This window comes from Colletotrichum destructivum, chromosome 3 (genome assembly GCF_034447905.1).
Source record: "Colletotrichum destructivum chromosome 3, complete sequence".
Taxonomy (NCBI): Eukaryota; Fungi; Ascomycota; class Sordariomycetes; order Glomerellales; family Glomerellaceae; genus Colletotrichum; species Colletotrichum destructivum.
Genome location: NC_085898.1, coordinates 3,190,135 through 3,206,819, shown reverse-complemented (window position 1 = coordinate 3,206,819; position 16,685 = coordinate 3,190,135). Strand labels below are relative to the sequence as shown.

Genomic DNA, 16,685 nt, shown 5'->3' with positions numbered 1-16,685 from the left:
TCACAATTTGCAACTAGAAGTCCAAGTGCCTAGGTAGTAGGTAGGTAGGTAAAGGGTCCGTGACTCAGGGACCCTTGCAACTGTGTCTTTGCATACCTAGGTTGGGTGGGGATTGTGTCCTAGTGTTGATGGTGCAAGCATGGAACGGACCGTTTGACGTTGCCGAGTGACTCACCCACTGAGGCGGTTCTTTGTACAGGCACTCACTCATATGTACCCACCCACCTTCAGGTAGGTAGACCAGGGGCCCATGGACCATCGACCCGGAGCCAGTCTCGAACCAGCATTGTGAGCGGCGAACAGCAATTGGCCAAGATGAATCCGCATGCCTTCCAACATTTTGTACTTGTTCAACTGACCTTGAAGAATCTTGATTATCCTACCAAGCGGGTGACAAAAAAAGCCGGACTCCTGTGATAGAAAATACCTTTGTTTAAGTGCAGATAGTTGGAGAGGGGAAAGTACCGCTTATTAACGTTGGCCCCAAAACACCTAACTTGATCAATTTTTTTTTTAAAGAGTCCGGCTTTTTTTGTCACCCGCCTGCCTACGTCAAATCTTGATACACAAGCACCCGCGTACAATGACACGGCGGTCCAACGATATCCTCATGGCCGAGTCGCCTGCCCAGAAAGTGACCCACGTAAGAAGCCTGCAATGGCATCACACGCCCTGTTCGTCAAAGTCGGAACCGCCCCAGTCGATGGACGTGACGCCTTTGCCCTTGCCCTCCATCAGCGCCTCCAGCTTGTCCTCGTTTGTCACGTATGCCCCGTTCTGTCTCTTCTGCGCAACGGCGTACTTTATCGAGTCTCGCCACTCCTGTGACGACCAACGTGGTTAGAGAAATCACCCAAAGGGCATTGTTGAGACGGACAGCACCCGGCTCGGAACCAGGACTTACCCGCCACCAGACTTCCTCGCTCTGCACCATGCACCTCCGTCCATCCTCACCGTTCCTGGCCGATGCGAATGGCCACACTGATTGCACCACCTCGTACTTGTGCTTACTCGAGAAAAGATTCTTCATGCCCAGGTATAGTTTGCTCGGCTTCTCGGCACTCTTGACCTTGACGTTGGCATGCGTGACGGGGAAAGAGATGTTGACTTGCCCCTTGTACTGAGTCGACGCAATCAAGCTGCGGATTTGGCCCTCGATGTATAGCGCGTCCATGTTGGCAACGACCCTCCCGAGCGCTTCCGTCGCGGGGCCCAGCATTAGCCACAACCATCACCACGACCTTGCGGCGGATGCGAACTCACCGAAGCTTTTCACCGGCGCCGGGTCCTCGATAAAGCGGCGGCACCACTCTTCAAGCTCCCTGTCACCCACCTCGGGGAGGACATCGGGCTTGGCGCCGCCCCGAAAAGCCAATTCGCCCGGCGCCACGCACCGAATATAATCCATGCGTCTGCTCATGTCGTCGGGCACCAACAAACTCATGAGGTTCATCTTGAAGTCGAAGTCGACAGTGCGACCTCGGTTTCCCCTAATATGGATCAATGGCTTGGGCGGGATACTGGCCTGCATCCTCACGAGTGAAACGAGGGCGCTGGCGCTTGCCGTCAGATGCTCTGCCCTAGAAGACAGCGTAGTGCAGTCAAGAGACAAGGTAAAGAGGGGCGGCGAGTAGAGCTTGTAATCCAACCTGGGCAGGCCTGTATAGGAGGGGGGGCCTGATGCCGTTACAGGGAGGCCACGAGAGTCCGCCGAGGTGGACGCCTGTAAATCGTTGGAGGGGCTCGAATACGGCGGCGGCTCTGATGGGTTCGCGCTGTTGACCCTCACATTGTGGCTGCTGGTGCGACCTGCAAGCAACGTCTTCTCAGTTACTATGGAAGGAAATGCCGCCATGCATGTTGAAGTGGCTGCTGACGGAGCAGCAGACGGCGGGGTTGTCGTCGTCAACGGGGGCAACGGCAACGGTGGCAGGTCGGCCGGCAGCTCGGATGGGCCCGGAGGGTCTGCCGAGAGCTCTGATAGTGACCTGAACGGCGGCTGCGGCGGAGCCATGTTGACCGATTCTGCGGCCATTGCGGACACTGTTCCAGAGATGGCTGCGTAAACAGTATAACCAGTCAATTCAGGCGTCGTGATCAGGTCAATACGTGTGGATCATGGGAGTAGTTTGTGCGACAGTGCGGTATGAGATGACTGCCGCAATGACGGACTTGAAGGAGGGTGGTAAAGGACAAGATGGGCAGTAGGAAGGATGAAGTAGGAGGAGAGAACAAGTCAATCAGGGATCGCGAGGTTGCATGAGAGGAATTGATGTCTGTCCTGGTCGGTACCTAGGTATATCTACTCCATCTGAATCTGTCCGCTCCCAGTAACGTGTTAGACAAGGAACTACAGTACTGAATACAGGCTGCCTATCTTAGTTCCACCTAGGTAGGTATAAAAAAAGGAATGAAGAAAACCCAATCCCGTGGGAAATACGCCCGGCTAGCCACTAACCACCCCCCGTTCATTTCAGCCCCGCGCGCAGCTGGTGCTCCTCAAACAGGACCCTCACCTGCGCCTACACCTAGCACTAGCCCAGCACAATCAAACCATTCAGCACCGTGTTAGTGATGACCCAGAAGGATCCAGTGCCCGTGGGGATTGCCATACACACTGGATATGTCTAAGCCGTTTTCGGTTCCAGAGCTGCCTAGAAGGATCACCGGCTCCATGTCAGCAAGAAGACCGAACCCGACTCCGATCAGGCGAATCGCGGGCCCTGGAGTAACATTGAATATAATTTCTTGTTAACGTGGTGGGCTGCTTTGAAGTCTCATCCACGATGTTCTCCGTGTGGTAGTTAGCATTGGACTGGCCAACCCCCCCCCCCCCTTCTCCGGCTGGACGCGATGGATATCGAAGACATAGGTGGGCTGTCTCGTTAAACGAGTTCAATTTGCCTAGGTATACTAAGGGTCATCATCGTTATACTTTCGTACACAATGCTGCTATCATAAAACAAACGCCGTCCAATGCCCCCAAGTCGGTTACCTCGCGAGAACTTTGAAACCCTTAGATCGCCCTCCATGCCGGTGTTCAACCCACAAACTCCTGAGCAAGCACATAGCATGACAGTGTGGTCAGTCATCATCTCATCGAATCAAATAGAGTATTCGTCTGCAGGAATCAGACCAGCTGGAAACCATCGTCCTCGGCGATACGAAGCCCATCCTGACGCAGGCTCTGACGTGCCTTACGGCCCTTGAGAATCTGTCCGTTTTCGTTGAGGATCTCGTATTCTTTCTCCACCATGCGCTCCGTCTCGCGACCCGTCGTCTTGATGAAGACGTCGAGCGTCAGCGGTCGGTTGGGACTTTCGATCCTATCAAAGCTGTATTTCCAATCCTCCGAAGCGGGGAGGTTCTTCCAGCCCTCTTGAGACGGGGCCATCTCCATGACCGATCGGCTAAGTGGATCCTTGATCTGTTCCTTGGCCCGCGCCGCCGACTGCACGCGCCCTTGAGGAAGCTCCCAGTGTGATCGGAACTTGGTTACGTTGTGCTGCGTCTTCTTGTGGTGAGAGCTGCGTCTCGCATGTCAGAATTGGCCACGCGAAAGTGCCGCATGAGGATGTGTAAATGGCAAACGTACGTCTCGCTGTTCTTGCCTCTGGGGCGCGTCTTGGCTCGCTGCTGTTCGGTGCCGCCGACGGCCTCCAGAGTGGTCCAGTCAAGGCGGCAGCCTGCCAGAGGACGGGCTCCGTTTGACCATTTGGACTGTGAGTCTTTAGTCCTCTTGTAGTCTTGGTGTGCGCTTCGAAGGTCTCGCTCGAACTGGACATGAGACTCGGTTGCGCCAGCCATTACGTCCGGTTGCTTGCGACAAGGAAAATTAAGTGTTATGGCAGTGTTGAGACGCCAAATAACGGCGTCGCTGGTGAAGCACGATGTCCAAGTTATACAGACCCAACAGAGTTCTGTGACGTTCGAGGTCGGAATCAGTTGATGGTATTTGAGTTGTCGCGGTGTATTACACGAGTGGGGTTTGGCAGTGAATGCGATCCGGTATGTTGGGTATCTAGTGGACAAGGTTGCAGAGGAGGATGGATGAGTGATGGATATAAAAGAAGTAAGTGGAAAGGAAACAGGTTGGGTTATGCCCGGCTCGGTGTCCGAATTGAGAAGTTAGAGAGAGGCTGAGTCGAGGCAGGGTGAGAATAGGTTGGGTAGGCAAGGTAAGTAGTCACTGTTGGGACGGAAGTGACCGGGTGAGTCACCGGGCAGAGTTACCGAGGATGACGGCAAAGGCAAATTGGGATAAGAGGAAAGGTATTGCCGAAAGAGGTGTACACAGGGGAATGGAGGGCAAGGGGCCTAAGTCACACCACTCCAGTATGCGGTAGTGTAGTGGTTGTTGTTGATGTTGTTGTGGTCGTCAACGATGATGATGTTGTTGGGAAGAGGATCGATATGAGGGAGCCCGAGAGAGGGTGCACAAAGACCTGGGAGGCGGGACGGTGGATCTACCTGTAGCACTAATATACCTTGAGGCAGTTGAAGACTGATCTTAACGAGAACGCCTGAAAACAAGGCAACAAGCCGGAAAGGCACACGGGAGGCGCGTGGGCCAACTTGCACATTACACAGTCGCCGGTCGAGCGACGTGCCGATGTGGCTGCTTATCTCTGGTGTTTGTGTTGTTAATGTCATCAATCAGGGGGGGTGGAGGCGTGATCCCGACAGGTGCTGGTGAGCCATCAATGATAAAGCTTGGGGCGTGGCCAACACGAAAATGGGGGGGGTCTGTGTCATAATGGTAGGTGCACTGATACTGTTTTCTGGTAGGATCAGATTGGGTTCTCCAATCATCGACAGTTTACAAAGGGGTTTTGGAGGGGGGTGCATCCAGCGGACGCTGCTGAAGATGTCATCGCACCATTAGTTGCCAGCTGCTTTCAGCTGTGATCAGCCTGACCATCAGTCTTCACCATAACGTACCGTGGGTCTCACTTGAAGCCCCATTTGATGTCATGCATGCACGCGCCGCGCATCCCATGCATGCTATGCTACGGTCCGCAGCAACCTGGCTTGAAAACGCCTGGTCTCCAGGCTTCCTCCATGACCAACACGGGCGCATGGGCCAGGCCATGACGATGCTGGCATCCAAATCAATACACTCCGCCTATGAGCCATTGTCAGACTGTCAGCTGGCCGCTCTTGGTCAAGGCTGCCCTGCATGCAATGTGCCTTTCGGCTCTGGCCTTACAGGATACTGTGTATCTCACACACACACACACACACACACACTCAGCGTGATGGAATACCGCCCTGCCGCCAGTGCGCTGCCAGCTCATCATGGGGTGGTTGCTTGGAGGTCATATGGCCTCATTCGCACCCTCCATCTCTGTTCCTTACCCACCCTCACACGCAGTTCCTCTCGTCATCTCCCCCTCCGGAGCATCACTTACCTCGCCCGCTCGTCTTCTGAGAGAAACACCGGGACAAAAATACCCCGGAAGAGGTTGATATTGTTTACCCGCTATTACCAATCTCAAGTGGTCGTCCGGCCGCGACCGCAGTTTCGTGTCTATGTTCGACTTGTCGGCCGTCTATCCCGATGTCAAGGGCGATGACTGTCTTTGATTGGATGAAGGTGACGGGCAGCATCATGAGGCCGAACGGGGTTGGCTAGCTGATTTCAACTCAACATAGCACTCAATCGGATACAATCGCAAATTTACCCGATCAGCCGCTGCTCAACCGACGCTACTTAACCCCGAGGACGACGCATCCGGCGGTCTCCATTGTCCCTACCTTCCAGCCCTGGGACTCTGTCAACATACCCCCAATCATCATAGATTATTGACTTCTGGCGGCTGCCGTCTTCGTCAGGCGTGGCGGTAACTAGCGTCCTACCACGTTCTGAGAAGAAGTTGTATAACTATCCAAGCAAAGGGCGCACCGGCGATGGCATTAAGATAGCGGTATGGCTTCAGGCTGTCAGCTGTGTTGTGGAGCTGTGATGTGTCTTCCGCAGGGCCATCTTCTGTTGGTCGGTTCGCTTGGCGGCCGGGGCTGGAAAGAGGCTGGAGCAGCCACTGGAACACGGCGCTATCCGGCTCGAGCTCTTGGCTTAGTCACGTCGCTGGACCCGCCAACTTAGTGTGGCTGCATCTCACCGCACCGCCCCGCACGGGTCAGAAAGCGAATCCACCGCTATGCCCGAGGCTTGCGGAGTTGAAAGACCCAACGAATGTATTAATGTTCCTTTTTGCAGCACACGCTTGAGCAACAATTCTGCACGCCAGTTGCTCCCGGTCCTGTCTCTCGAAACATCAATACTTGCAAAATGCTCGCACTGATCTCGTTTGTCTTGGCAACCAAGTCTCGGTTCTCTGACCATGTCGAAGTAGAATTTGAAAACCGCCTCAGCCCCTGGTCCAATCTCCCGGTCCGACTCCTAGTGGATTCCGACACACGTCGACATCGTCGCCGTCGCCGTCGTCTCGGGACCTGCTGACTCCCGCTTGCCATCGTTCGTCTTCTAATTGCTTAAGCGGTCTTCCCGAAGTTAGCCTCCCCTGCGGCTAAGGCGCTAATGTCGGATGTCTTGCGTCGGGCTGCACTGTTCAGCGCGTGCGTGTCCGCCCTTTGATATTTAACCGACGATGGATGCAGAACGGATCGAAAGCGTGCGTCTGGGGTCATATCTATGGCCCAAACACAGTCGTTGTGTGATTCCTTGTGTCGGTCGAACTAACGCAACCCATAGAAGTATTGTTATGTTCACTGGATGACCCAATGCAACCCTTCAGGTCGTAATGCGTGACTTCAGGCAGGTGGCTCATTTGCCCTACTATCCTCGATGCACAAGGAACCACATTCGGCATCTCTGCGTGCATACGCTCTGACTATAGGGGCTGATTAGAGCTTTGGGTCATCCTTAGGCGATTGCAACCAAGCCAAGCCATGTATCGAAAGACTCCGGCCCAGGCCTTGCTTCGTCCCTCGCCGGCCGGGACGATGGGCAATGGTCGGAACGGAACAAACTCTTGGCTTTCCCAATTCGCAGCAGTTATGAGCTTGAAGCAATGAGCAGCTCCGCCAAGAGCCCGTTGTACTCGCAGTCTTTGCCGAGCGCATGGATTGTCGAGACTAGCCGGCTCCGAGTTTCTCATCTTGGCGTCCTTTGCTCCTTCGTGTCTATTTCTGAAAGCGCCCCCAGCCATTCCAGCAAACCACAATCAAGGCACTGTAACAAGACGTTCTTGGAGGTCGAGCTACAATCTGTATGGCCTTCTTCGAGGGTCCACTCTTAACCCTCTCTTTCTCTCAGTTTCTCGGGCTCTCTTGGAAGGGCTCTAGTGGACTCTCAAGTAAAATGATGGGAGAGCCATGTCGTATATTGGCAAGCTTACGTCGTTCCATCCACTCACTCGCTCAAGGCCAGGGATCTTGGTCATTCAACTGCTCAATGACGCTCCTCGCCGATGCATTAAACCTCATGATGTCCAGACAAGTGCTATTCGCAGGGCGGTTGCGGCTGAAGCGTACTAGGTTTGTCGAGGTACAGTTCGTCCTGCCTTGGTCAACGATTACAAGGCTTTGCGGCTCTTGAATGAGAACAGAGCGGAAAACACGAAGGTGACATTCAATACTGCTTTCGACTCAATCAGACTCTTTAACAACTGCTAAACCTAGTGAAGAACAAAGCCCTCCTCCTTTGAGCCCCGCCTACTCTTCTTTTTCCCAATGAGTTGCCGCCAATTCCTTTGTACATCTCTTTATACGTTTCATCCATGGTTACAGCCAGCGACGCCACTCCCCAGGGACCTGGGTTCTGAATACCGCGACGCCTCTTTTTGACGATCCTCCATCTCGCTGCCCGGCTTCACTTGGCAGTGGCAGAACACTCATCTCCACAACTTTTTTTCTCGTCTAAGGGAACGACAGCCCATACCTTGCCTTCGAGGCTGCCTCTAGCATGATCTTAGCTCCCTTCAGTGTCAGATCGTGCCACCATGCTTTGTCCTTCATCTCTGGGCCTTAGTATTCCACGTTCGGTCCTGGGTCCACCTAGACTGTCCCATCGCCCGGGAGCCACCGACTAGCCGGCCGACGGTTGCTGCTCTTTCCATCTAGCGGAATAGTGGCTTCGGATAGTTGCAGTACTACCCAAGCCAAGAGCCACCTTCACGGGTTTTGCACACAACGAGGCCTCGGCGCCACCGGTCAGGTAGGTTCGGGCGTGGGATCGCAGGCTAAGAACTCGAAATATATATCTCTGGCATCTCGTTCTTCCACCTACTCTGGTGTTGGTCTTGTTATCGTCCTCGCCACATCATCTCCGACCGGCTTGTAGTCTTTCTTTTCGCTTCTCACTTCGAGAAGACCTCTCTTTTAAAGCATTGCACTATTGCAGCCATCGCCATCATGTTCATCTCCAACACTTTGCTCGGCCTACTTGGCTTCACAATAGCTGTCTACGCACAATGTTCCAACCTCCTTATTGACGACTTTTCACGGCCAACTCCCTCCGGTTTCAATAACTTGACTTCGTGGACCAGTGACGACAACTCCATGTCAAGCATTGCCCTCGCAGGCGGATCACTCTCGTTTACCCCCAAGCCCGACCACTCCTCGTACTTTTACGAGACCCTACCTTGTTACCAAGCAGCTACCCAGGGCTACAAAGCATTGTCCTTGACTGTCAAGGGACCCAAGGACGCCTCCTTTATGGTGGAGATCCAGACCAAACAAGCATGTACCGACAACGAGTATCAAAGCCAGTGGGTTATTATCTCCGGCCTGACTGGGTCAGTCCAAGCTGTCAGCATCTCCCTGTCTTCGTTCCCGGGCGCCAACTTGGACGGCATCACGGGCTTCGTCTGGTCCACCTACTCCCAGTTCTCCGGCTATGAGTTCAGCAACGTCAGATTCACCTGCAACGAGGAGGCTGCGAGCTCGTCTACTTCAGCATCTCGGTCCATTTCAGCCTCTCCTGTCGCATCTACGTCAGCTATATCAACAAGCACTTCGTCAACCTTGACATCCCGTAGTGTCTCTGCTAGCTCAACGGGCAGGCTGTCCAACGCACAGTCAGGCTCTACATCTCGTACATCTTCTAGTTCTACCAGCTCAACCTCTCGGACATCTAGCACATCTTCGTCGACATCCCGAACTCGCTCCTCCTCATCTTCCTCCTCCTCATCTAGCACATCTTCGTCATCAACCTCGCGTCGCAGCTCTTCCACCTCTTCCTCCACGTCATCAACCTCGCGTCGTAGCTCTTCCACCTCTTCCTCCACGTCATCAACCTCGCGTCGTAACTCCTCTTCCTCCTCCTCCTCCTCCTCCTCCTCCATGGGTTCAACCGCGTTGTCGACCTCGACAGGTCGTACTTCGTCGACTGTGTCAACTTCACAAGCCCGCTCTTCAAGTTCGGCCACCTCTTCCAGGACGACTACTCTCTCTGGCAGCAGCAGCGCCAGCCGCTCGTCAACTGTGTCCGGCTCAGTTACAGCTCAGTCATCGCCCGCCTCGTCAAGTTGCAGCAACCTTCTCATCGATGATTGGGAGTCTCAGTCGCGGCTGACATTCCTTTTCTACAACGCCATGCTGCAGCCTAGCAGTGACGATGGAACGATGAAAAAGATCGAGGTCGGAGGCAACAGGGTCACCTTGACCCCTAACAAACCGGACACGTCCTACTTCTACAGTAAGACTGCTTGCACAAACGCCCAGGCCAAGGGGTATGGCGGCATCTCCTTCCGCATCAAGGCCAGCAGCGGAACGACGTTTGGAGTTCAGGTGGCATCGGCAACAACTTGTGGCGGCGAGGACACGAGCTTTGGTTTCCAGACCACCCGCGAGCTTGGATGGACGTTCGACGGCACCGAGAAGCTTTACAGTCTGCCTTTCTCCAAATTTACCACGATCGACTTGTCCAAGGTGTCTTCAATCTTGTTCAGTACACTTTCTGGCCCTGTTCAATTCGGCCCGATGGCGTTTTATTGCGGTACCACACCTTCCGAGTACATCGTCAAGACGTTGCCGTTGGCTAGCACCTCAGTATCGACTGTTGCTGCGCCTAGGGGCACAGCCGCAGCCAAACTCATCGACGACTTTTCAGTCCAGAACCAAAATTCCCTCGGACAGTGGCATGGCGGGGATAACGACGCTGCAGTCACATGGGTAAAGGGCAAGGTGACCCTCAAGGCTCCGGATGCTGACTTCGCCTACTACACCCAATTCGAGAACACTTGTGCCGACATGACTGCCTACGATGGTTCCTACCTGCACGTCGCATACTCGGGGAGCAACAAGTTCACGATTGCCATGCAACAACACAACTCACAGTGTAACGAGGCGATTGCACCTTTCCCTGAGACTTGGGACTCACTCGAGGCGGCCCGTTATGCTACCGGTAACAACATATACATCCCCATGTCGCATTTCAACATCGTCCGCTCCCGTGTGGTTGGTTTGGCCTTCAAGGGCTTCTACACAAACGAGGCTGTCACTCTGACCAAGATCCAAATTGTCTCGTCCGTGCCGGACAATGTCCACATCCCAAGCAAGCTGCCGTCCGGCAACCTCGTCTTCGCCTGCAAGCGCCCCAACTCGATTGCGTTTGCCATCGATGACGGCGACCCAACCTACGCGCAGGAGGTCATGGAGGTCATCCGATCTGAGAATATCAAAGTCACCTTCTTCACCGTCGGCGCGCCCCTGAGAGATCCCTCCACGAATTTGAGCAACATCTACCAGGACATGATGACGCAAGGTCATCAGATGGCTCTGCACAGCTACACTCATCCCAAAATGGAGGGTCTGCCGAATAACGATGCAATTGCCTGGGAGTACAAGCAGGACATTGACGCTGTATCGGACATGTTCAATGGTCTCAAAACCAAGTACTTTCGACCGCCATTTGGAAATGAGGGTGCTCGGATGCGCCAGCAATTGGTTTCGACAACTGGCAACAGCGACGCATACATTGTCAATTGGAATATTGATGTGGAGGATTGGCTCTGGGCCACCTCTTCCCAGCCCGAAAAGCAGTTGGAGGCCTTCCAGCGCGATCTGGAAAAGGGGGGCAGCCTGGTTGTCATGCACTACCTGTACCCAAGCACGGTCAAATATCTGAGACAGTTCATCCAGATGGCAAAGAAGACGAACAAGAAACTGATGAGGGTTGACCAGTGTATGGAGGACCCTGAAGCACCCCCGTTGTAATACTAGGCTAGGTTTAGAGACTGTTTAAAACTTAGACGTTTTATAGTACAAGAAGTAATGTTTTTCTAAACTGTTATCTACTTAAAGTAAAATTAGTATTTAACTTCTAGATTTTATCTTCTTAAGATACTATTTAACGTACTTATATAGCAAGCAGGCTAATATATGTAAGAGTATGGCTAAAGGCACTTAACTAGGTAGGGTTCTGCTGGAAAGGTAGGTATCCCTCTATTGCGTGACTTTTGCTTGAAGATTCTAACTACGTGAAGAATCTTCCCTTGAGGTGTGGAAGAGAGGTTGTGGCCCGTGCGTCCTAGCCAAGGTATCTCCGACCGGTCGCCCGGCTAAACCCTTACAATATAGCAAGTAGGCTACTTTTCTACCTTTCTACCTCTTTAACCTTTATACTAACTTTTCTTTACATATAAACATACTATCCTTCTTAATTAAAAGTTATATTATTTTTACTATTTAAGCTATTAAAAAAGATCTAAAAATGTTTATATAAAAAGCAGCTTTAACCTTTAAGGTCCCTTAAACTACACTTTAATACTAATGCATGAGATGCATTATATAACCTAAAAGATAATTAAATTTAATAAAAATAACTATAAGTAAAAAGAAGGTAATTCTTAAATAAGTTATTAACTTAATTAATTAAGGGTTTCTTTTATAATAAGAAGATATAATGTACCTACATAGTAAACAACGCATTATAGCAAGCAACGCACTCTCTTCTACCCTTCTACCTTTTATATAAGTTAATTTAACTACAATATATAAAATAAATTAAAACTACTTAGTACCCTCTTCCTTATTACTATCTTAAACTACTTTATAGGTTTATATATTATATTTAGTTTTTCTATAATTGCTATAGCGTTGCATATATAGTTTAGCACCTTTTGTATAACCCTCCTTTTAAGGGTTATTCTCTTCTCTAGCATTAACTACATCCTTTTCTCTCTATAGTGCTTCTACTTTAGCAGTATTAAGTAACCCTTTAAGATGTAGTTAAGTCTTTTTGCTTTTTAGTGCTTACTTAATACCTTATTTACTATATAAAGCCTATAGTTTTTAGCTTTAATAAAAGCTAGCTAGTAGGCTAACTTACTAATACCTTTTGCTTATAGGTTAACTACTTTATATAAAGGTATTAGTAAACTACCTTAATATACTTAGATCTTCTTTTTAAGGAATAAAGCACTTTATATGCTCTTTAGTGCTGTAGTTAGTATCTTTACATCCTAAAAGCCTTAGCTGCTTAGCTATAAGGTTAAAGGTGTTAGCATCTTTAGCTTAAAATCTAACTAAAAAATAACTACTTTAGAGTTAAAAGGTATAAAGCCTACCTATCTAAAACTAGCTTATATATTATCTTTACCTATTAAGGTAAAGAATGCTGCTTTAAAAGTAGAAAAGAAGTTATTTTTAGTAATATGCAAAATCTAAATCTATATTATCTTCTTAATTTCCTTACTATATAAGTACTTTAATAGGCTAAAGCACCTAATATTAAGAGGCTAAAGCTTATATAATAAATAAGGAGGTATATATAAAGCAATAATATTCTATTTCTTATAGTATTTATTAAAGTTAGTTAATTTATAGCTATTGTAACTATTAAGGATTAAGAGGTAATAAGAACCCTTTATATAGAACTAACTTTATGCACTAATTAAAGTGCTTTAGCTAATCTAAGCTAATATTATTTGTTATCTATCTATTTTTGCTTAGATAGATACACTATGTAGCCAGGAATTAGCTATTAGTATACTAAAAGAGGAGGTAATATTTACCCTTTATAATAACGTATAGAGGCATTACTTAGCTATCTATACATACACCTTAAATAATAGAAACCTATTTATAATTACTAGGCTGCTTTATATAAAGCCTTCTCTTATAGTTAGATATTATAACAACCTTTGCGTGCAATAGCATTCCTATTAAGAACCTAGTCTTATTAAAATTGTAGATATTATTATTAAGTATTTTATACTTTATAATTATGTTTTATATAAATGTAAACTAGCTTTATATAATTATAAGATCTTTAGCTAAAGCCTTCTAATAGTTAATTTTATATTAAAATTGCATTTTTAATTAAGGTTAGCATTATATAAAGTACTCTACCTATTAGGGTTCTATGTGCATCCTATTGCATACATTTAGAAGTTAGTTAGCTATTTTTTATATATCCTCTTATTGCAAAGGGAACCCTTAATTAATTAGGTTAATAACTTATTTAAGAATTACCTCTTTTTTAGTTAATGTATATATATAGTAAGTTAGCTATTATAGTAAGTTAGCTACTTCTCTTTACTTCTACACCTTTCTTCTTTATACTAAGTTTCTTTTATGTATAACTATAGAATCCTCCTTAAAAGAAAGCTGCATTATACTTACACTTTAAGCTATTAATAAAGACCTAAATCTTTCTATATAAAAAGCAGCTACTATCTATAATATCCTAAGAATAATACTTTAGGACTAATGCATTAGATAACTACTACAATAAGAAATGCAATTAAAATTAATAAAGATAACTAAGCTAGAAGAAACAGTAATTCTTAAATAAGTTATTAACCTAATTAATTAAGGATTTCTACTGCAACTTAATAATATATAAGATATAGCTAATTACTTTCTTAATAAATGCAACGCAATGCATATTAAACTCTAATAGGTAAAGAACTTTACATAATGCTAACTACAACTAAAGATGCATTTTTAATGTAGAATTAACTATTAAAAGGTATTAGCTAAAGATTCTATAATTATATAGGCTTAGTTTGCCTTTATATAAAACATAATTATAAAGTATAGAATTTATAATAATAATATCTATAATTTTAATAAGATAGGCTTCTTAATAGGAATGCTGTTGCACGCAAAGGTTGTTACAACCTCTAATTGCTATAAAAGGCTTTATATAAAGCAGCCTAGTAATTATAAATAGGTTTCTATTATTTAGGGTATATATGTAGATAGCTAGGTGCTACCTCTATATATTATTATTAAGGGTAAATATTACCTCCTCTTATAGTATACTAATAGCTAATTCCTACCCTAATAGCGCATCTACCCTAGTAAAAATAGATAGACTATAAATAAGATTAGCCTAAATTAGCTACAGCATTTTAAAAAGTGTATAAAGTCTTATATAAAGAGTATTAAGCAGCTCCTAATCCTTAATAGCTACAATAGCTATAAGTCTACTAAGTTTAATAATTACTATAAGGAATACAGCATTATTGCTTTTTGCATACCTCCCTATTTATTGCATAAGCTTTAGCCTCTTAATATTAGCTGTTTTAGTCTACTAAAGGCGTTATACAGCAAGGAAATTAAGAAAATAATGTAGATACAGATTACACATATTACTAAGGATAACTTCTTTCCTGCCTTTAAAGCAGCCTTTTTTACTTTAATAGGTAAAGAAAACGTATAAGCTAGCTTTAAATAGGCTAGCTTTATCCCTTTTAACCTAGAAGTAGTTATTTCCTACCTAGATTTTAAGCTAAAGATGCTAACACTATCTAACTTACGCTTAAGCAGCTAGGGCTCCTAAGACCTAAAGATACTAACTATAGCATATAATGCTATATAAAGCTTTATATTACTTAAGAAAAAGATTACTAGTTATTAATATAGCTTACTAACCTATTTATATAAAGTAGTTAACTTATAAGCTAAAGGTATTAGTAAGTTAGCATATAAACTAGCTCTTATTAAAGCTAAGTGCTATAGGCTTTATATAGCAAATAAGATACTAAGTAAGCGTTAGAAGGCTAAAAAAACCTAACTACATCTTAGAGAGTCCCTTAATGCAGCTAAAGTAAAAGCAATCTAGGTAGAGAAGGGGGTCATTAATGCTAAAGGTAAAAATATGCATTAGGAGGGGGCTTATATAGAGGGGGGTAAATTGTGCAGTTAGTAATATAGTAATTGCAAAAAGACTAGATATAACGTATAAATATGTTAGGTAGTATAGGAGACCTCTAAAGAAGAGGATAATAAGTAGTTTTAATTAATTTTGTATAATGCTGCTTAATTAACTTACATAAATAGCTAGAGGGTAGGAGGAGGTAGCTAACTTACTATAATAGCTAACTTACTATATATGTATGTTATGCAAAATATAATTATAAAGTATAAAATACTTAATAATAATATTTATAATTTTAATAAGATAAGTTCTTAATTAGAATGCTATTATATATAAAGGTTATTATAATATCTAACTATAAAGAAAGGCTTTATATAAAGCAGCCTAGCAATTAGAAATAGGTTTCTATTATTTAGGGTATATATAGATAGCTAAATAATACCTTTATATATTATTATAAAAAGTAAATATTACCTTTTCTTTTAGTATACTAATAGCTAATTTTTAGCTATATAGTATATCTATTTAAGTAAAAATAGATAAATAATAAATAATATTAGCTTAAATTAGCTAAAGCACTTTAATTAGTATATAAAGTCTTATATAAAGGGTTTTTATTACTTCTTAATTTTTAATAGTTATAATAGCTATAAATTAACTAACTTTAATAAATACTATAAGAAATAAATATTATTAATCTATATATACTTTTTTATTTATTATATAAGCTTTAGCCTCCTAATATTAAATGCTTTAGCTTATTAAAATACTTATGTAGTAAAAAAATTAAAAAGATAATATAAATATAGATTTTATATATTACTAAAGATAACTTCTTCTCTACTTTTAAAGTAGCATTCTTTACCTTAATAGGTAAAAATAATATATAAGCTAGATTTAAATAAGTAGGCTTTATACTTTTTAACTCTAAAGTAGTTCTTTTTTACTTAAATTTTAAGCTAAAGATGCTAATACTATTAAACTTATAGCTAAGCAGCTAAAGCTTCTAGGATGTAAAAATACTAACTACAGCACTAAAAGGTGTATAAAGTGCTTCTTCTCTTAAAAAGAAGATCTAAGTATATTAAAGTAGCTTACTAATATTAATATATAAAGTAATTAACTTTTAAGCTAAAAGTATTAGTAAGTTAGCTTATAAGCTTATTATTACTAAGGCTAAAAACTATGAGCTTTACATAAAAATAAAGGTACTAAGTAAGTACTAGAGGGTAAAAAAGACCTAATTACATCTTAGAGGGTTACTTAATACTGCTAAAGTAGAGGTACTATAAGTAGAAAAGGGTAGTATTAGTGCTAGAGAGAAATATAACCCTTAAAAGAAGGGTTATATAGAAGGTGCTAAACTATGCATAAGGTAGTATAGTAATTATAAGAAGCCTAAATATAATATATAAACATATAAAGTAGTTTAGAATAGTAATAAAAAAGAAGGTAATATGTAGTTTTAATTAATTTTATATATTGTAGTTTAATTAACTTATATAGAAGGTAGAAGGGTAGAGAAAGGTTGCCTGCTTACTATATAAGCTTGCTTACTATATAGGTATATTATAAATTATATATGTTACTAAAGATAATTTCTTTTCTACCT

General features: G+C 44.8%; 4 protein-coding genes across 4 annotated transcripts; 2 read left to right on the top strand and 2 right to left on the bottom strand.

Moving 5' to 3' along the window:
• Nucleotides 1-524: 524 nt before the first annotated feature.
• Nucleotides 525-2,266, bottom strand: CDEST_05060 (uncharacterized protein). Its single transcript, XM_062921219.1, has 3 exons — nucleotides 1,264-2,266; nucleotides 905-1,197; nucleotides 525-822 (listed from the first exon to the last, which is right to left on the bottom strand). The coding sequence occupies exons 1-3, from the start codon at nucleotides 2,033-2,035 to the stop codon at nucleotides 664-666; spliced, it is 1,224 nt and encodes a 407-aa protein (XP_062777270.1). The 5' UTR covers nucleotides 2,036-2,266; the 3' UTR covers nucleotides 525-663.
• Nucleotides 2,267-2,873: 607 nt separating this feature from the next.
• CDEST_05059 (uncharacterized protein) lies at nucleotides 2,874-4,632 on the bottom strand. Its single transcript, XM_062921218.1, has 2 exons — nucleotides 3,596-4,632; nucleotides 2,874-3,527 (listed from the first exon to the last, which is right to left on the bottom strand). Exons 1-2 carry the CDS (start codon nucleotides 3,805-3,807, stop codon nucleotides 3,131-3,133), a joined length of 609 nt encoding a protein of 202 aa, XP_062777269.1. The 5' UTR covers nucleotides 3,808-4,632; the 3' UTR covers nucleotides 2,874-3,130.
• Nucleotides 4,633-8,376: 3,744 nt separating this feature from the next.
• On the top strand, nucleotides 8,377-9,515 carry CDEST_05058 (uncharacterized protein; the record flags this gene model as incomplete). Its single annotated transcript, XM_062921217.1, has 2 exons — nucleotides 8,377-8,957; nucleotides 9,338-9,515. 2 exons carry the CDS (start codon nucleotides 8,377-8,379, stop codon nucleotides 9,513-9,515), a joined length of 759 nt encoding a protein of 252 aa, XP_062777268.1.
• A 43-nt stretch (nucleotides 9,516-9,558) lies between these two features.
• CDEST_05057 (Putative NodB domain, glycoside hydrolase/deacetylase, beta/alpha-barrel) lies at nucleotides 9,559-11,181 on the top strand (the record flags this gene model as incomplete). Its single annotated transcript, XM_062921216.1, has 1 exon — nucleotides 9,559-11,181. One exon carries the CDS (start codon nucleotides 9,559-9,561, stop codon nucleotides 11,179-11,181), a length of 1,623 nt encoding a protein of 540 aa, XP_062777267.1.
• Between the last annotated feature and the right edge of the window lie 5,504 nt (nucleotides 11,182-16,685).